This window comes from Castor canadensis, chromosome 3, assembly GCF_047511655.1.
Source record: "Castor canadensis chromosome 3, mCasCan1.hap1v2, whole genome shotgun sequence".
NCBI lineage: Eukaryota > Metazoa > Chordata > Mammalia > Rodentia > Castoridae > Castor > Castor canadensis.
In genome coordinates, this window is record NC_133388.1 from 126,289,500 (window position 1) to 126,310,497 (window position 20,998).

Consider the following 20,998-nt stretch of genomic DNA (forward strand, 5'->3'; position numbering starts at 1 on the left):
ACAGAAGGACCTGGTGGGGTAGCCAAGAGAAAAGCTAAGGCTAAAGGTATTTTCTATTTTTCAAATTAGCCTTGAATGAATCACATTCACGCTTGAAAGTGCATGACATTTTATGGACATGTTATGTAAATGCAACTACTAATGCTAAATAATACTGCTTTTTGGTTTAAGTGCACCTTATATCATGAGGTTTTTTTCAAAACCTCATTCAAGAATTTTCTTCCACAAGCCTATAATGTTAACTGATTTCCTTTTCTATGTTGTCAAAACTTACTATTGTTTTTATATTAAGACTACATAACAGTGTCATGTTACATTTATTTGATTATATTAGATATACATATATACATCTTACCTTGCTACCTAAAGCCTTTTCTTGGTTTGATTTTTGAATTATTACTATAAAAATAAGTTCATCAGTGATTCATTTCTCTAAAAGTTGATAACACTGTCTAAGAGCACAATAAAAGCTGGTTTGCTCAAATGAATACTTTCCAATAAAATGCAAGTTTAGGTTTATAATCTGGAGTGCTGCATTCTGTCATTATAAAAATTGTTATGCTTTATATTTTAATTCATTAAAATTGCTATATGTGTTGTCATTATATGTAGGCTAACAGTTAAATATTGTAGCCTTTCTGTCCCTATCATTTTTCTTATTTCCATGTAAACATGAAGGAGAAGGGCATGGAGGAACTGCATGATTTTCTTTAAAAACCTTGTGTTGGTCTTTTGTGATCAAGTGCTTGGCATACGGTTTGTAGTTTGCTTTCTGTGAAACATGAACATGTGAGACTTTCACTAGGTGAGTACAGGGTTTTACTACTTATATTTTAGTTTTAGGATGAGGAAATTTTAATGTTTTAACTTTGCATCCCATCAGAATCATTCCCAGGAAGAAAATGGAAATTTCATAATTTCATTTTTATATAAATGATAATGAAGTGAGTGGCCAAAAAACTATAATTTTACTTCTTGATCTAGAAAGGCAGATTAAATATTAAGAGTTTAATTATTTAAAACAGTTTGCACATAAGACTTGATAAGCATTTTGCTCTTTTGCAATGTCTTTTCTATGTTATCCCACAAATATCATTGAAATAGAAGGAATTCTTAACAGGATGAATTCTGCATGAATGCAATTTTGTATTTTTAAGGGATTTTGATTAGATTTTCAGGAAGAAACAAAGCATTTCTTTGTTTCTTCAATTAATAGAGAAACACTACGTGATATTGTTAATGGTTAATTAAGACATTATTACACTGTGTAGAAAGATAGAATGCAGAAGGGTTTTGTTTGTTTTTGAGCACCGCAAATCTAGAGCTCATTTTGCATTGTGTGAGTTTTAAATGTGTTTGATTGGCAAAAACATCTTCCACATTTTTTTATAATAAAAAGATCTGTCATTTTCTTTTTCACTGCTTAAATGCTACATTATGCAGAAACACTTTCTCTTATGATTTCCTGGTAAGAGAACAAGAAGGTTAAATTTAATGCTTTTGCTAATTACCATTTACTTTATGTAAAGCAAGTTGAAAGCATTATCTCATATGAGATTTGGAATTAACTGTGTATTCCATTCAGTTGCATTTCCTTCTCTATGAACATGGAAGATGCATTATATTGGTGTGAGTGGTTCTTCATAAGTTAATAAGGAAACATACCTAAAGGAATACTGATTTTGTAATGTTGACTATCAAAAAAATTATATTTGTTGTTGTAAATGCTACAGATAGTGATTTTAAAACTTCCTATGCATGGAGATTATTTTTTGCTTACTTAGCTAAGACAGTTGAATGATATTTAACTTTTTTTGTGCATAATTTTTCTCATGGACTTTCTTAAGGACATTATGTTTCGTTCAAACTAAGAAATTTTAATTATCTTTGTATTAAAATAAGTCATGGAGAGTTTGTTTCTATATTGCCAGTGTTCCTTTACTTATGTCATTATAGTTATGAAATGTGAGTTAAAACTTTGTGAAAATTACTGCCCTTGTGGGTGGACTCACTTAAATAATGTTGCATGTTAAACTTGTGTTAACACAAGACAAATCATATTTTAAACTGGAAGAACAGATGGCAAGGTGCCAGCATTTATTTTATAGCTGATATTTTATGGAAATTTAAATCTCTTTTTAGTCAACTTAAAAGCTATGAATTAATGGGATTTTTTGAATGAGCAGTTCTTGTGTTGGGGGAGATGGGTGAAAAGACAAAACCTTTTCACTAAATTGCTGTTCTATGAATTAAGAGAGGTGATCAGTAAATATTTTTTGCTTTGATTGGAAAACCTGAAAGTTAAAGAACCTACTAAAGAAGAGCTCAAGAAAGAAAGCGGGAAACTTGTGTCAAGGAAGGAGAGCAAGAATGAAGAGAGAAAAAGAGGGAAGAAGGAGAAGGAGGATGAGTGGAAGGATAAGAAAATTGCTGATTCAGGTACATCCAGAAAACAGTCTCCTAGAGGTAAAAAGGACAAAGAAAAGGAGAAATTAGACCCAGATAAATGTGCTAAATCCAAGGAAAATAAGAAAAAATCACCAAATACGAAGGATGTTTGTAATAAAGTGGCATCCAAAGACAAAGATGACAGAAAGGAAAGAAGTTCTGCCAGGCATGCACACTTGGCCAAGGGAAATAACCAGAAGAAAAAGATCTGAAGCTCTTGTGTCATCATCCAGAAGGGGTAACATTCTTGATTACTATTTTCTGCTGACAGGCCTAGACAACTTAGTATTGCTCTGGTTGGGCAAGATTTATACATTAACCATTGAATGTACTTATTGGTGCTCAATAAGTCAGTTCTTTGAAATTAAAATATACTGTGTTTTGCTTCTAAATTTAAAAAGATGAAGTTTTTAAAATACAAAATATGTAATAATTTCTAGTTTTATTTATTGATTCTTTTCAGAAAATATATATGTATAATATGAATTCTGATGGGTTTATTAATCTATTAAATATTTTTGTTGGAATTAAGTAATAATATTAAGATGTTGCATACTGTATTTGCAGAGTGACACAACTTTCAAGTACCCTAAGTACCTGACTTGATAAGTACTTACCTTCTTTCTCTATTTGCCCTTTTTTACTTTCCTCCTTTCTTTACCTATTTTTCCCTTCTATTTCCCTCCTTTCTCTTCCCCTCCTCGCTCTTCCCCTACCACCAGCTTTTCTCTGGACAGCACCCTAACTAGTTTCATGTTAGGATACCTTTACAGATTCAGAATGCTTATAAAAAAGACTTTAATTATTTCACTTTAAGATGAATTTTACAGGAGACTATTTTATTCAGGTATTTTGTTTGAATGGCATGTATTTTTAATATTTGATTATAATTATTTACCATTTCTAAAGAATTGGAAATTTGAGGCCAGAACTTTGCCCATCAGAAGATACTGAATAAAATGAAATTTTAATAAGAAATACATTTCTACAAATGATGTGTACCATTCTGTGCAAAAAGTTTTTAATCTTTAAATCTCTATTTTTGATTACTAATTTTGTAACCTGATAACAGAATCAAAAATAGTATCAAGAAGATCTTTTTAAAAAAATAATTCTTTACCTTTTCTGTGAAGAGCTTAGCAATAGAGGTTTTTGGCCTAAAGATATTTCAGACCAGAATTGAGTACTGTTAAGTGTAAGTATTTCTAAAAGTATTGTGTACCTTTTTTCTTATAAGCCAACAACCTTTACCACTTAAAGTTTAATTCTTACTCATGTAGTTGTCAAAAATTCTAGCTTACATAATAGAATTCTGCAGCAAAGGAAGAATCCTAGAAGACAATCCAATTTCTCTGTCTGAGCCAATCCTACCATTTTGGGGGGAGGAGGGTTAAGGCCCAAAGTAATTGTACCATAGAATAATTTAAAGTATCATATTTTGATTACCCTGGATTTTGCTGTTGTTTTCATAGATGATCAGAACACAGTAAACCAAAGGGAGTTTCCTTTGGTTAGCAATTTGAAGGACTGTGGCTTGTTCTTTTCCCAAATTATCTCCCCCCACCCTGCCCCACTCACCCCCAGAAGTACTATGGCTTGAACTCATTGCCTTGGGCTTGGTAGGCAGGTACTCTGCCACTTAAGCCATACTCCCAGCCTGTTTTGCTCTTAGTTATTTTTTCAGATAGGGTCCCTTAATTTTACCACCAGCCTCAGACTGCTGTTCTCTTACCTATGTCTACTACGTAGCTGGGATTATATTTATGTGGCACCACTCAGCTTATTTTTTGAGATGGGGAATTTTTCTATCTTTTTGCTTGGGCTGGCCTCAAACCTCTATCCTCCCAGCCTCTGCCTCCAAAATAGTTGGGATTACAGGTGTGAGCTATTGCAGTGGGCCTCTTTCCCCATATATTAGCTCTAGTGGTTTCTTTCAGCATTATTTCATCTGCATGATGAAAGTTCCTCAGCAAACTGCAGACACATCTTTGTAGTTTCTGGGATGGGTCTGTGCAGGAAGTCCCTGGGAGAATTTCAGCTTGCTTGGTATGGTCTGGTGTACATGGGAATGTTTTTTGTAGTTACTCCTCCCATGCTTGCTCAAAGTCTTGGGGTGGGGGTTGCACGGGCCCCACCCAAGCTGTTTGAAATGTTTCCCACAGGAAGGGGGCCTCTGGGACAAGAAGAGGGTGTATTTGAGAACTGGACAGAAGCAAAACAAATACCCACCACATGTAAAAGTTGCAAGATTTTCAAAATCCTGATACTAAATTATACTGCTGAGATAAGTGGAACGTTGGTGCATTTTCAGTTTCAGTCATTCTTTTATTTATTAGGAAGATACTTTTCTATGCCTTCATATTGTTGCCTAAGGATAATTCAAGCCAGAAGGACCTTTTAAGTCAACTGAAAATAAGCTATAATTCTGTGTAGACGGGAATCACAGAAAGCTTGGGGAACACCTGAAAATGAAAGCTAAAAACTAAGATTTTTGTCCTTTCCCTAATAATATTTTGATTTAAGTTCTCTTACAAGATGATACTTAGAAATTTAAATGACATTATTGGCAGAACTTCATTTGAATTTTGTTATAGTAGATCACATTTTAGTAATGTAGTCATTCTAAAGACAGCTTTACAAAAATATTTGAGAGCTTATCAATTTGTTCAAGAATTTTTTAAAAACTTATTATTCAAATTCTTTTGAAGAACTTATGTCATTACTGAATCTTTTCTTCTTTGTTAGGATATCTGACTCGTGTCTCATTTGTTAGTAGCTTTGTGTGTGAATTTGCTTAATTTCTAAAAATATCATTTCTAATCGAGTTTTCAATACATTTTTTTCAGAAGGTTTTCAGTGTTCCTTCATGGATGGTTTATATTGTATATAGATGATCCTCTTTATGTCTGCCTGTGAGGAAGAGATGGTAAATTAATGGACATATATCAGTCCATTGCTTGAGTTACTCCAGGAAGACTATTGGAGTTAATTCTGAAAGTGCTTGGATAGAGGGTACTTATATTATTATGACCTATTTATACATGCAACTTCAGCAGTTCTCATAATGATTACTTGGATAATAAGGACTCCCTTAGATACCTCAATTAAAAAAGAGAGAAAAGAGTAAGTTTTAAGTAAACTGTAAAGTGGTCATTTTCTATGAAATGGGTCTGGTTAGTGACTTAGCCTATTGCCTTCTAACATGGGTTCCTTTCTCCTGTGTCCTCATTGGTTCCTTCTCCTGCATGTTAATTGGTAACATTTTCAGAATTGATTACTTGGATTATTTCACTATAAAATAGGTCTTGGAAATGGTTGTTTTCATTTGTAAGTTGAAGTTAACACCAGTCCCTCAAAGTGGTGTGAGAACCAGCTGCTGTTGCATAGGTGTACGGAGCTGGCAATGGTGGGCATTGTCTTTTGTAGAATAATGATAATAAGTGAACTGTGGTGTCTCAGCAGTTAAAAATTTGGAAGCACTGGAGCAATGATCATATTTCTGCTTTTGTTAACAGATTAGGAGACAATATTGTCCTTTATCCTTTACAACAACTGTATGTTTGTAAAGGGCTCTACCATGTTTGTTCCCTGAGCTCATAGAGAGGGCAAGTGAAGAAAATAGTACATGTTATGTATGTGTGAGGGTGTAAGAATGCTTGGTTCTTTAAATAATACTGCTATAATATGAAAACATGGGATATAAAAGGTGATATTGACAGTCCTAAGTGTATGGTACAATAGAGACCTTTAATAACCAGCCTACTGTGAAAAACTTGTTTCTTTTGTACCCAGAACTTATTTTTCTATATAAGCAACTTTTTGCTCTTTAGAGGCTTTCTATACTAGTCCCACCAAACCTATTTAATCTCTAATACTCAGTCTGAAAGTTTCAGTGTTACTATGTTTCTATAGAAAAGGTATTCATCATTCTTCTTATGGATTTTAGTAATATATTTATAGTTTTATCTTGGAGTATTCTCTGGGATTCTTTGGGCTACATGTGTTAAGTCCATTTTAATTTAACTTAAAAGGACAAAAAAACATTGGTTAACTCACATTAATTGTGAGGCACAAGGGTAGCTTGTGGGTTTTGGTTGTGCTGGATCGAGTGCTCAGTCGTCTGAGCCTCTCTGTCCATCTCTGGCTCTGTAGGAATGTTGGTTTTCTTCTCAGGCAGTTTCCTGCTATGGTTAGCCATTTTCCCTATAGGGTGGGAGATTAAGAAACTGTAATTGGTAAGACTTGAACTATGTGAATGTCCACTGAACAACTGTTGGATGAAGAAAAACTATTTTACCAAAGAAAGGGGGCTAGTGCAGAGCATGCTGACAGAGAATGTGTACAGACTGCTCTCCATCTGCACTGAAAGTGGGCAGATTCTGGAGTTTGTTGTTTCTTCCTTATTCTGTTCTTGCTTTTTTTGCTACCCAAACAGTTGAGTGGGGTGGGCCAAAACAGACATTTTGGAGTAAGAAGTCATGGGAAATAAAGATGCCATCCTAGCCCTTGGCCAGCAATAAGTTTAGACAGTTGAAAGAGTATAAGGGAATATTGACATATTGGTAAATACAACCATTTAGTTACTAGGTAAGCTAGGTTGTTTTTGCCACTAAGCCCTTTCCATTTCCCCCTCTGTCTGAAGAGAAAATTTTTATTTTTAGGAAGCTAAGGGAGAGTATTATGTAGCAGAATAATAGTGATATTTTATGAAAATCTTGTTCAAGTTAATCTGAAAAAAATCCTCAATAATATTCTGTCTCAATATCCTTTTTCTTCCATTTGCCCAGGGATTTAACCATATGATCTACATTTGTGTTACTGGTTTCACTATAATTTTTATATAGTAACCAATTTCTGCAAAACTTTCAATTTTGTAAATCCTACAGAACGAAAGGTCAGCCATTTCTGTGTTATTTTTCATGTCTCATTTGCTGTCACTTTATGTATTACTTTTACTCTAAATTAAGTAAGGTGTATGTATATCATAGAAATCTGCCTTTCATTTATATCTTCTTTGCCTTAAATATTACCTCTGTTGTATTATAAGAGATTAGAGGAACTTTAAGTATACTTAAAGTTTTTGTGTTGTTTGATAATTTTCTAAACACCCACATTCTGTCTAATTTCCCACTTACTGACCCATTCAACACATTCTTGAGAATCCACAGTGTGCTTGGGCTGAATAAAGCACTTGGTATACAAGTGATCAGAGGACTTCAGTGTCTGCATTGAAATGCTTTGAAATAAAGCAGGGGCTGGGAAGAAAATGAAAATGGATCTCTTGTCAGTACTGGTACTGTTCTTTCTGCCTAGAATGTGTTCCTGCTCTCTCTATCAGGCAACTTCTGCCTCTCCTGTGGGACCCAGCCCGGCAGTAATACCTGCACTCAGGTGTGTGGGACCCAGCAGATCGCTGGATGGACCCTGCATTGCTCCAGTTAGCATGCTTTTCACCCTGCTTCATCCCTATGCTTTGTAACCACTTATCTGGCACCTGTACTAGAAACTGGTAATGTTTAGTTCCCAGCATTTATTTGTTCAATGGTGAATATATAAAACAGATCATTGAAGGTATTTTAGGTCTGTTAACACTGTTGAAGACTATTATAAGAAAAGGAAAGCCCAGAAGATGCCTCAGGAATTGCAGTTTTAACTACCTTGGAAGTTGTCTGTAACTGTTCATGTTGCTGCGTGCAAGAGGAGAGGGGAGTAAATTTATTTCTTTAGAAGAAATAGAAAAATAAATTGGTGCAAAAATATATATTACTGAATTTAAATTATCCCAGTTCTTAAAACTCTTTTAATAGGTACTACTTTATCCTTCTTCTGTATTTGTGGAAACCAAAGTGTGTTGGCAAATTGCTGAGATGGAATTCAGAGGTGGCCTTCAGGTGCCAAAGCTTGTGCACACTGCTCCATGGACCATGTCCATGTTCCTTAGCTGTGTTTTGTATGATGTTAAAGTGAGCCCAATCTTTTCAGTCTTGTGGAGAGCCTTTCTTGGTCCTGAAACCAGGCTCTTAGGGACCCTTATGTCAGTATTTAATTCGTACTGATTTGCAGTATCCTCTTTCTGAAATATTTCCATCTTGGGTCATAAAAAGATGTTTTGAGTAACATGCCTCCTATTTTCTATCTTTGGACAGCTCTTAGTACCTGGTAGTCTCAGAAGATTGCTTAGCTCTAAGAGTATACTGTTGGTGTACTTATTAAGATCTGTTTCCACTGATTATACAAGCCAGGATTGGCAAGAATTAGCATGGTCAAGCATATGTGCCTTTCTGGTGTGTTTATGTCCCAGAATGTTTTTTGGGTTTCATGTGCCTCCTAGCCTTCTTCCTGGGATATAGCGATCTATATCCTTAGGCTACTTGCATGTGAAACAGTAGCTGTTCTGAGTACTTAGCCTTCACAAATAACCGAAGCTGGGGTAACTCAGACAGGTATGACCAAAAATTTTCATGTATCTGTTCACCATTGACTTCTGAACTAGAGATTAATTAACCAAATTTTTAAAAAATCTTAGCTTTTAAGAACTATATTATAAAATGCTATGAATTGAAATTCTGATAATTCCAAGATTTCACTGGGGGAGCAGATTGCATATATAGACAATCCTCCATCTGCAGCTCTGCATCTTCAGGTTCTATGTCAATAGATTCAATGACCATGGACCAAAAGTATTACAAAGAGGGATTTGTATTTGTGCTGAACATGTACAGATGGACTTTTTTTTCTTTGTCATTATTTCCTAAGTCTGTCTGACAACTGTTTAGCTCGCTTTACATTGTATTAGGTATTGCAAGTAACCTAGAGATGACTGAGTATCCAGGACCATTTTATAGAAAGGACTTGAGTTTCTGTGGGTTTTGGTATCAGTGGGCATCCTGGAACCAGTCCCCCATATACCAAGGGACAAATGTAATCCTTGGGAAAAATGAATCCTTCACATTCAGGCTGGGAGGTTTATTGTCCCAAGGTGTTTAAGGTACTCACACCTGGCTCACTTCTCTCCTGTTTCAGCTAGCTTGCTTTTCATGCCACGCATGTTCCCAACCGAGAAATTCTATGCTTGCTCTTCCCTTTATCTGGAGAATTGCCAGTGTAACGCTTGGCCCATCCCTGGTTTGTCTCAGAAGTCTGTTGAATTGTAATCAGTAAGCCTTTTCCTCACCCATTTATTGTGCATAGCCCCTCCCCTTTCCCTAACGCCTGGCTCTCCCTGCTCACATCTTCCCCATTCCGTTTCTTATGTTTCTATTTGTTTCCTTTCCTTGAAAGGTGTCTTGTATGTTCATTTATTGTAGGACAGTGCCTTCCATCAATAGGTACTACTGAAATGTTTATTGAATGCATAAATACATGCAATTTAGTAAGTTTAGAACTATTACATTTATGGGAAGAAGTATATTTGTTCATTTTTATTCTGGTCATATGTAGTTGGGCAACAGTGAATAAATAAGCTAATAATGGATCCAGGGTGGTTGTATCAAATGTTCAAGACCACTATGAATGGTTACAGTGCTGACTTCATTTAGTTTTTATAGATTCTTACATTTTTAATTAAAAGCAGAGGAACATTTATAGAGTTATTAAATGCAAACTTAAAATTTTCCTAACTTATGAGACTACAGAATTAAAACCATGGTAAGTATTAAGGGAATTGATTAATTTTCCAAATTACATTGTGGCCATTGTGGTAGACTGTCAACATTCAACCCTAGATGATGACCATGAGGCAGCTGTGGTCATCTTGGTCCTCTTGCTAGCTTAGGACTGGAAGCAGGTCCTGGTTTGACGATTAGAGAACTGGAAGTGAGGACTGCTGGGAACATCTCGGGAGGATTTTCTCAAGCCTAAGAAGGAAGCAGAGTGAAAGTTGGTCCCTTTGCTTCTGGACATCATCTTGCAGTGGGGAGCCCTGATTGGTGCCCAAGGGGAAGCCAGTACTGAGAGCAAGCCAGCTGGCCTCTGCTGTTCTTACTCAGTTGGATAATAAATCTTCTTGCTCAATCCATTATGAGTGGTGGTTTGTTGTATGCAGCTCCAGGGGTGTGAAAACTGATAATCTCATTTCATAATGATTTTGAATATTATCAAAATTTCAGTGCTACACTCTTGCCGTTTGTATCTAATAAAACCAGCTTGGAAACCTTTCCTTTGACTCTGAATTGCTCTTACTTGTTATGTCTCCCATTTAATTTTTGTGTACTTTTTGCCTTAGGTGTTACAAACCAAACGAAGTTTGAGTGACAATTTTTTCTTTTGCAACAACATAAAAACTTGTTAGGACTAGTTCTTTCATATAGATTATTAAAGCATTTCTAGTCTAGAATGTATTTTGTTCAGCTTTAGAAGTTTATAGAGGTCTAAGGAAGAATACATTAATACCAAGTTCAGCTTCTTTGAAGTTTATTTTTGTGTTGATTCCATCTCTGAAAATAACTGGGACCAAGAATTTGTAAGTTTAAAGTTCCACTTCCACTTCAGATAGAAAAGAAAACTGCACCATATTTTCTCGTGTTGTATGCTTTTGCTTCCTTATTTAACATTTCGCATATATTTCACTCTATCAATTTTAAAGAAAATTTCCAGGTGACTCTTCAGGACCTTGCATGTCTGAGTATTGATATACTAGTGATTAACACTGTTACCATTGCAGTTTCTTTTTCAAATGAAATTTTTCTCCAACTCCAACAGGAATGGGGCTTTCAGGAATGGGTTAAATATTTATTATTTGATGGGAAGATACTTCATTGCTTAGGGCACCAATGGAACTAGGTTTGAAAGCCTGCTCCCTGTGTGGTTAGTGAAGGATGGCACTAATTTTTCATCCAAACTTTCGAGAGTGAGATACTGATCCCAGGACATAAACATAAACTGGAGCTGTCTTAGACAGACAAGGGCCATGAACTGAAATGATGGGTACTGGGGCAGAGAAATGAATCTCTGGTAAATAGCAATAGCAGCATTCATGTTCATCCCTTTTCCTATTCAACAACCTTAGCCACTGCAGGGAGGTAAGGAGCTGGCTCTGCAGTGAACGTCTTCAGCCTTTAGACTTGCAGAGTGGACGTCACGGGTTATTTCCAATCCTTCAGCAAGTGTTTGTGTTGCAGTTAGCAGGTATTAGCTGAAAGGCTGAGGGATGCAAAGATAAACTCCAGTTGAGGGATATAATGATGGATTATTTAAGTGGGAAAGGGCAGAGCATTTTTGAGCCCTGTATTTAAGTTAGAATTTTAAGAGATCATTCCCAACACATGACTCCCAGAAACTGAACCACCATGAAGACCATGGCATTTTGTGCCATGGTCTAGGAGTATATATTATAATTTTTGGCAGTACTGGGTTTGAGTTCAGGGCCTCATGGTTGCTAGGTGGGAACTCTATCCCTTGAACCACATCCCTAGCACTTTTTGCTTTAGTTATTTTTCTGAATATGGTTTTGAGTTTATGCCTGGGCTGGCCTAGACTGTGACCCTCTTACCTTTGTCTCCTGCACAGCTGAGACCATGGGCATATGCTACCATACCCAGCTTTTACTGGTTGAGATGGAGTCTCACTAACTTTTTGCCTAGGCTGTCCTTGAACCATAATCCTCCTGGTGTCTTCCTCCTGAGTAGCTTGGATTACAGATTTGAGCCACTGCACTTGGCAGGGTTCTATTTTATATTTAAATTTGTACTTAATATAGAACACAGCTGTATGTGTCATTGTTTGTGTTACTAATGTTAGATTTTGTGTGGGTGTAGTGTTGTCTGTAGTGTTCTTCTAAAAGAGGAACCTAACTGTGTGCTTTTGCCATTGAGAAAAAAATGAAAGCAATACAGAAGAAAAGAGAATGATAGGAAAAAAGTATATACAAAGTATAAAAAAGAATAAAAGATGTTAAAATGAAAATTTTCCAGATTCTAATAAATGTGTTCACTAATAAATGTACAAAGATACTTAAAGTTAGAAGACCACCTCTCAGCACCTTTTCACTACAGACCTTGCCACACATGGAACTCCTAAAACAACGCTTGATAAGGTTCTCAGGTGGACAGAAGCCTAGAATTCAGTAAACAGAGCCAGGCTCCTGTACCCAGATTAGTTTTCTAAATAGTTTTATTTAGGTGACAATATATTTTGATGTTCCACATAGAAAATATCAAAGAACTAACCTAACGTTTGTTTACTTTAAAATCAGTTTTCATATTAATTAACTCATGCCTTATTTTTATGAGGAATTCTTTTTTTTTAAGGACTTTTTTCATATCCTTTTAGCTCTTATAGAATAATGTGATTATTTTCAGGTATAACCTTGGGAAAATTATGTAAATAGGCATGATTTCTTATTTTAAATATTTGTAGTTTTTCAAAAATAATATGTACATAAAATAAGGAGTACATACAAATAACAGAATGTTTAAGTCCATCTTAATTGTCCCTTTGCTGGATCTGACCTCTAGACTTGGGAAGTCATTAGTCACTTATAAAACACAGAAGTTGCTCAGACTCACACTGCACTTCTTTCGGCAAGTCAGATGTGAGTATATGGTTTTAAGGATTCATGAATGACTTTTTTGTTTTATTTTTTAAATGAAAGAGTAACTTAAACATGGAGCTATTAAAGGCCCACTTGAAGTTAAGTAACAAACTATTTCTTAGTGTAATTTTTTAGCATGTACTTGGAAATTATCAACAGCACCAGTTATTAAATGTTTTTGAGAGTATTATTTCTCCTAGTTTAATATGTCAAAGAGGTTAAAAAGCTTAAGTTAACTTTGTGAATAAAAAAATGCAGGACTTAAAGAAAGATCTGCTTCAGAGCCAGCATTGCCACCAGCAGAGGCTGAGCCACACGGTGAGCTGGAGGAGCAGGCTCCTGTGGAGACAGGTAAGTGTCTTCCAAGTTTCTGCAGAATGTACCTGTTCTAACAGGTATCTTTGCAGCTTACAGAATCTTATTTAACCCACAGCGTTTCTCCTGGTTTATATAATAAGGAGCTACTGTTCTTTTCTGAAAGTTTACAATAAACTTATTTTTTCTACTAAAAATTTACACAGGGATGTTGTAATTTCATTACCCAAAATTGTAGGGTTACGAACAGCAGGAACCAAATGCTGTTTCTCAATTCCAATTCAAGCAGTATTGTGCCATTTTGCATTTAAAGTAAAAATAGACAACACTGGTATTGTCATCATTTGCCAAATGATTTAATAAAGCAAATCTAATTGTTTTCCCATACTTTCATAGGAGTATGTAAGATAGGAGTCTCCTATCTTACACCAAAAGCTTCCCAGACCTCCTTGGAATCTTCCGTGAAACTTATCTATATCTATGTAGATTCGTAGATCACTTTACCTATAGTTACCCAAGAAACTCGGAGATATTTTAATGATTAGCTCAATATTTTAATCCATTTCTATCATTGATATTATAAAGTACCATTTTCTGACATTTTTATTTATGCAGTAGTTCTTAGGAAAGTTGGTTTTACCATGCCACCTGTTGGGACTATTAGGTATGACACTGCAGGTCCAAACTAATGAGTGCTAATGTTCATTCCTTTTAAGATCACTATGCTGCTCTAAGTTTTATTATTCATTCAATTCATAATTCTTGGAGAATTTGTTGTCTTCCTCTCATTCCTGTGTCATGGCTTCAAAATCAGGAGTGCTTTTTGAAAAGTTTTATAATTTAAATGTGTGTTTGAATTTAGCACCTCACATTTTACTTTCTACTGGATTTTTAATTTAAAATTTTTACTTATAAAGCTAGTACTTCTTCCGAAATGTCCTGTGTGCTTCTCACTCTACCTGTTTTTGAATAATATTCTTTGCAAATAATTGACACTCTACCTGTTTTTGAATAATATTCTTTGCAAATAATTGATACTGTCACACAACCCACTGATTTATTTTTAGCTCCTACTCAGCTTTTTATATTCACATATTTATGACATAAATATTACCATCTCCAGTTTTCTCTTTCTGAGTCTTTAGTGTCCGTTTCATCTCTGACTCTGTGGTTACATAACTCTCATAATAGTACAAAAAATAAAGCCTTTAATCCCTTAGGTGGCAAATTCCTCTCTACAATCTAATTCCTTTCTTCATGGCAATAGCTAGATGTTTGAAAGAAGACTCTACAGTTGCCTTTTCACTTTATTTTCCATTCATTTTTTTTTTAATGCATTGCAGTCTGACTTCTGCCTCTGCTAATCCTTTCCAAGGGAAAGGAAGAACATTGACAGAGCATGGAAAGATCAAATGGCATGATGTACTGACCAAATTCAAAACCAGTGCTGGCAGCAGATAATTCTGGAAAAATGTGTGATGGTCCATTTCTGTAACTCATACTCTGTTTCATGAAGCTTAGATTTTCACTTTGGGGGAAAAGGAAGTCATGGAAAGGTTAAATAAAAGAGAGTGCACCACTCTCTACTGCTAGAAACTTATACTACATTCACTTTGGCATCAGTGTCCTTAGCAGTAGTGAAATAGGGCGTCCAGTGAGGAAGCTGTCATAAGCACTGTGGGAGATGATGAGGGTAGAGTAGAGATTGGAGACTCTTCTATAGTTGTACCAGTATATATAAAAAGATAGTTTGTGGAAGCTGGATCTATAATAAAGATACATAGTATGCTTTAGAAATGATTTTTGTAAGTGATTCACCTATGAGAGACTGTACTTAAACTTTTTCCTGCTTGAAGTTCAATTAATTTACTCATCTTCACCAGTGAAGATTACCTTTTCATCAGAACTGATAGCAGCATTATTTCATATGCAGCATTTATGGTATCAAGATGAAGTATAGCTCTACATTTTATTCACATAGATTATTTGCTAGAAAATTGGTAACTGTCAGTGTAATTAATAGCTTCTAATTTGTTGTGGTGTTGCATTTTTTGTCTTCCATATTTTAATCTTTATTTTACAGTGCTTCCCTGTATGAAAACTTTGTCCTCACTTTATTTAGTCATCAGTGTGAATTTCATTAACTAGAAACTGAAGTCTTTTGCTGTTAGTAAGGCTTTTATTAAAAGAAAAATTTGTACCTGCGTTAGTTTTCTTTCTTTCAAAATCTTATTGAAAGTCCTTTAACGTATCAGTGGCCAAAACAAAACCAATTTTAATACCTATCATTTTTGTCAACATACAGAACAACATGGCAAACTGACTTGAAAAAGATACATAGTTACTTAGCCAGATATACTTATTCTTACATATAAACAGGAATGCCATATTTTGAGTTTTAATGTTCCCTTGTTCCATATTAATGCTTGAGTGTATTCTGCTTGGTGATGTTTTGTCATTATTTTAGAGCCCCTGAATATCGAAGATGAAATAAAAGAACAGATTGAGTCCCTTCTCTATGAAACGGTACACACAGAACATGGTATGAATTAAAATCTACTGTTTTGTCATGAGTTACTAAAATAATATTTGCATAAAATTATTTGGATATTATTTTAAAATTTTAAATGTTGGGTGTTTAGGTTGTTTTTACAATTTTTTTTATTCCAGGTTAATAGGGAACAAGGATTATTTTTGAACTAACACCAGACATACTTTATTATATGCCACAAAACTAGGAATGAACTTATTGAACATGTTTAAGAACAACAAAAAATGGTGGGAATAAATGAGGACAAACAACTCAGGACCACTCATCCATCAAGAAAAGATGGGAGGTCATAGTAGAGAGAGGACACAAGCCAGTGAGCTGTGGTGGCTCATCCAGGGGCTGTCCTCAGCCCTCAGATTTTACTTCAAGCTTGACTGGTCACCAAAGCAAACAAAGGAGAAACTTTTAATTATTTAGATCATACTGCCAGAGAAGACAAAAACATGCTGTGTTCTTAGAAAATATAAAGCATTCTTCCAGCACTTAGATCTAAAACAGTTCTCATATGGAGTTCTCTATAAAGGGTATTAAATGATTGTCAGCAACAAGCGTGTAAGACATCCCTTGATAAAAGCAGAGAGCATGACCCCAAAATGGAACTCACAGAGGGGTTGTGAGGGGCAGGACACTGTGTTACCCTGATACTACTATTGGTGTGACCCAGGGGAAGCCTTCAATAAACTTTGTGCTATAAAAACAATTCCCTACCATTCAAAAAAGGATTTTGCTGATGGCTGTTAGGGGTATACCAGCCTATGTCCTTTTATTGCTGGTTGTTTGCAGCTGGAAAAGCCATTTCATTTGATATACATCCACCCACATGAGCATGTGCAGGCTTCCCCTTCCTACAGCTCTTGTTCTTTAACCCAACTCAAGAAAGATGCTGTCGAAATACTGATTTCAGTAGGAATTATCATGGTGAACACAGGTATTCTGGGGCTTACCAGACTTGGGCTCAGGAGAGGCTTCCTGCAGGAAATGTCATCTCACTGTCACAGTACTCACCTGTCGGGTGTTATCAGCAGAAGGAACAGTGTGTGGAAACCCAGAGAGTGAAAGTAGTTTGGAATGGCTGGTACATGGTGTGCATAGGTGGAGAATGAGGAGAGGAAAAGATGCTTGATTCAAAGAGGAATGAAAGCTGTTGTTGGTATTTAGGAGTGTTGTGCATTCTGCCTGCAGCCTGAAAAATGGGTGGGAAGGTGCCTGTGTATAGCTGGGGGAAGAGACGGAGATTGAACTGGCAATCTAGTGAGTCAAGATGGTTGCTCAAATTCAATTTTGGCAAACGTGGGGATGGAGAGAAGTGGAAAGGTATATAGCCAGTACTCAGGGCAGTGGAGATGGGCAACTAACGAGAAGAGGAAAGACTTCAGGCTAGTGCCGAGTTCCCTTCCTCAGTTGCCTTCTTGCTTTCTTTATGGAGACTTTCTCCTTAGGTGATGACATCGAAGGCCCATGGCTTTAAGTATTATTTTTATGCTGTGACTGCTTTGTGTATAACTATAGCTCTGACAATTCATCTAGACTCCAGCCTTACCTAGCTGCTCACTGGACTTCACCATGTGGATGTCCTGTGGGTGGCTGACTTCAAATGTGCCTAGCCCAATATGCTTGCTTCCTCTCAGCTCCCAGGTCTCACAGCTCCTCCCCACCCCCACCCCATATTGCTCTTAGACTTTTTGTTAATGGCCTTGAGGACTCCTGTAGTTGCCTAAGCCAAAAACTCAGGAATTCTCCTTGGTTTCTCTCTTTCCCCTTCACTTGAATCTAATCCTTCAGCAAGTCCCTCTAGTCCAACTGGCTTTCTTTCTTTTTCTTGTCATTGCCAAGCCTATCCCTGACTCCAGGACTTAGTGTTTGTTATACTGACTGCTGGGATGTACTTCCTACTCTACCCTATTGTCTCATCTCAGACTCAGTGTGGCTTCCCTGCCTCCATCGCTATGCATTTCATTACTGGATACACGCCATGCACCTGCCATTTACTAGCTTTGCTGCTTTAGCAAAGAGTCTCAGTTCCTCATCTTTCCAAATAGGACAGCAGCAGTACCTTCCTCAGCACAAAGAGCCTGGTAATGCTTTGGGTCTAAGAAACCCTTAGGATGTGGTTTTCCTCAAAAATATGAAGCAATGTTTAGTTGATAGTCCTACTGAAAATAGGGACACTTCCATTGAACAGCAGTGGCTGCCCGATAATCTTACCAATGTACAAATCATAAAATGTTCTCAGAATGAAAGGAGAACAAGAAAAGAGGAATGTGAAGAAAGAGAAAGAGTAATAAAATTCAAATAAGAATTACACTTGGTGGTTGGTTTGCTAAGTAGCAGATAATCTGAAATGAGAAACAATATAGCAGACTGTGATGGTAAGATGGAAAGTAGTGTCCCTGCCTTTCCTGGGGGTATGTTCTAAGAATCTCGCTTGATACCCAAAACCACAGATAGTATGTCTCCCATGTATATGTATATAATATGTTTTCCCTATACATATATACTTTATCATGCTCCATGGCTGTAACTTTTGCAATTGGAGGTGTGACAACAAAAGTAGCACAAATTTCTTTCCCAATTCCTTGAAAATTTGGTCTTACTGTAGACCTTACCTACCTCAGCATACGAATTTTCTTGAGTTGAGAACTTTCAACTTTCCACTTAAAGGAAGTACTTGATGGGTTCTTTGTCATACCTGAATTGCCAGCCTCTCTACTCTTGTACTTTGTGGATGGTCAGTCTGATAACTAAGAGAGCTGCTGAGTGACTAGTGAGTGGGTAGCATATGTCACCCTGGACAAAAGGGTGACTGATGTCCCAGGTGAGATGGGGAGGGATGGCCCAAAATGTCTTCACACTACTTGTAAGAGCTCGTGGTATAAAACTTATGAATTCTTCATTTATTGAATTTTGTATTCAATAATTTTATTCTGTGGTTAATTGTGGGTAACTGAAACTGCACAGAATAAAAAGCCCACAGATAAAGAGTAGGAAGAGACTATTGTAAATAATATCTACATAACTAACATCTGAGAGCATCACCATGCCACACTAAGAGGCAGAGTAAATAAATAGGGCTTCCTACAGTTTTGGTGGAAAATTCAACAGAGTCAGAAATAGTGTTATTACTATAGTGATTAATAACAGTAACATATAAATACTTACTGTGGGCCAGGCATTTTTTTAAGTGTTATCATCCTCACAACAATGCTGAGTGGATATTTATTACTCCCATTTGATGGAAGGAAAAATCTCAACTGCAGAGTAAGTAATGTGCCCATAGTCTACCGCAGAGCCAGGCTTTCTTGCCTCAACACTCATAATCACTGTGCTGCACAGCCTAGTCCAGCTCATTCAAGTTCCTGAGGATGTTATTTACAGGATGTACTCTGCTGAGAGCCATGTTAGGTTATTATGGGGATAGTTTGAGGGCATGAAGATAGTTAGCCATATTGAAGTGGAATAATACAGCATGTCCAACATCCTCACAAAAGCAGAACTGCTCAGTCTGCCATAAAAGTTTATCAAACAAGAGAAAGGGCACTCAACTAAAGGCTAAATAGATGCTGAGTGTAATACAGGTACATCCACGGCCCAGCATATGATTTAGGTAGGTGGCTAGCTATTCTTTGCATTACAGTTGAGAAGTCATTACATGAATTTTGTGCCAATTCTTAGAAAAAGGTCTTGATGTGACCTTTTCTCTGACTCAGAGGTCATGGAAGAAGCATGTATATTAATAATTATGAGTTCATTTATTCAAGTATTTATTGAGTACCTACTATGCATAGGTCCTAGGTACTAGGTATACATTGTGAACAAAACATGATGTACCTGTCCTCTGCAAGCTCATATTCTAATGAGAGGACGCCTGTCCCCACCCTTAAGCAGAGTAGACTTGGGCCAGCATGAGAAGAGTAGAGAGTAGTATCTGTGAAGGCCCAGAGGAGGGCCTCTGTGTCTGAGTTGTCTGTCACTGATGGGCCCTCCTTGTGTCACTGTTGATCGTCCTTGTCATAGGAGAAGACCTGCAACAAGAAGCAGATGTTGCCACAGAAGATCCACAAGAGGAGGATGGCTCCCTCCTTACAGCAACTGATATAGACGACAGGTTCGAGACCCTGGAAGCTGGAACATTTCATGAAGGTAGACCACATTTATTTAGTTTCAGGATAAAGTACAATAGATAGTATATCATTTTAATTACTGGGTCTTTTTAAACCCTTTTAAAATTAATATTTTCTACATTTATATATAAATTTTATCTAAATTTTTTTACGTCAAAGCTTCAATTAAATGTTATGTAAAATAGATATGGTGATTTTGATTCAAAGATAAGGGAAACTCAGAATACTTAATCCATAAATTTCTTAATAGTAAGTTAAATACCTCAGCAAGCTACTTTTACGGTATTCTCTGAAGTGTTTTGTTACATGAAATTCAAGCAACGGATGAACTACTTCACTTGATCATCTGTCACTGGCCCTTCTGACGCTTGCTTTATAACACCAGCGGGTTAAGCGCAATCCATAACTTCTGTACTAGATAGTGACAGACTTTTTCTGTAAGCAGCTAGGTAGTAAGTGTCTTAGATGTTGTGAAGTATCTATCACAGTGCTCACCTCTGTTACTGCAGCACAGAAGCAGCCACTGACGATACCTAACTGGGTAATCATGCTGGGTTTCTGTAAACCTTTTATTTACAAAATCCTGTAAAATAAACCTGGTAAACAGCTGCAAGAGCTTTTTTAAAACATAAGCGTCATAAAGAAGTAGAGTTTGTCTACTCCTTCCCAGACTTAATATATTGGGAAGCTACTTTAGAAGCAGATACTTCATAATTTATGTGACTATATTTCCAAAAGCTCGTGTCCATACATGTTGTTTAGAGGAAACAATGCCCTTTCCCATAGAAATAGTGGTGCAAGGGATGGCTTACTGTCATACCAACCTACAGAATTTTAAACAATGCATATGTTTTTCAGGAAAAATGCAAACACAAAGTGCTTTTGAATATGTAGTTTCACCTGCATTATACATTGAAAATGGGGTGGCTGTAGACTAGCTTTAAAGCCTTAGACCTTCCCCCCCCCCTTTTTTTATTGTTTTGCTGGGTGGGGAGTACATTGTGGCATTTAGAAAAGTTCTTGCAACATATC

General features: G+C 36.4%; 1 protein-coding gene across 14 annotated transcripts in view; it reads left to right on the top strand.

The window, feature by feature from the left end:
- The window catches only part of Asph (aspartate beta-hydroxylase), a 201,147-nt gene that overhangs the window by 47,069 nt on the left and 133,080 nt on the right, over positions 1-20,998 (top strand). For 5 of the 14 annotated variants that reach the window (XM_074068609.1, XM_074068605.1, XM_074068608.1 and 2 more), the window contains 4 exons: positions 5-46; positions 13,238-13,330; positions 15,762-15,836; positions 19,860-19,985. In XM_074068609.1, coding sequence (XP_073924710.1) covers positions 5-46; positions 13,238-13,330; positions 15,762-15,836; positions 19,860-19,985 — 336 coding nt within the window. Of the gene's footprint in view, positions 1-4; positions 47-2,301; positions 10,620-13,237; positions 13,331-15,761; positions 15,837-19,859; positions 19,986-20,998 lie in introns of those variants that run through there. The other 9 variants (XM_074068606.1, XM_074068611.1, XM_074068614.1 and 6 more) reach the window with 5 other exon arrangements.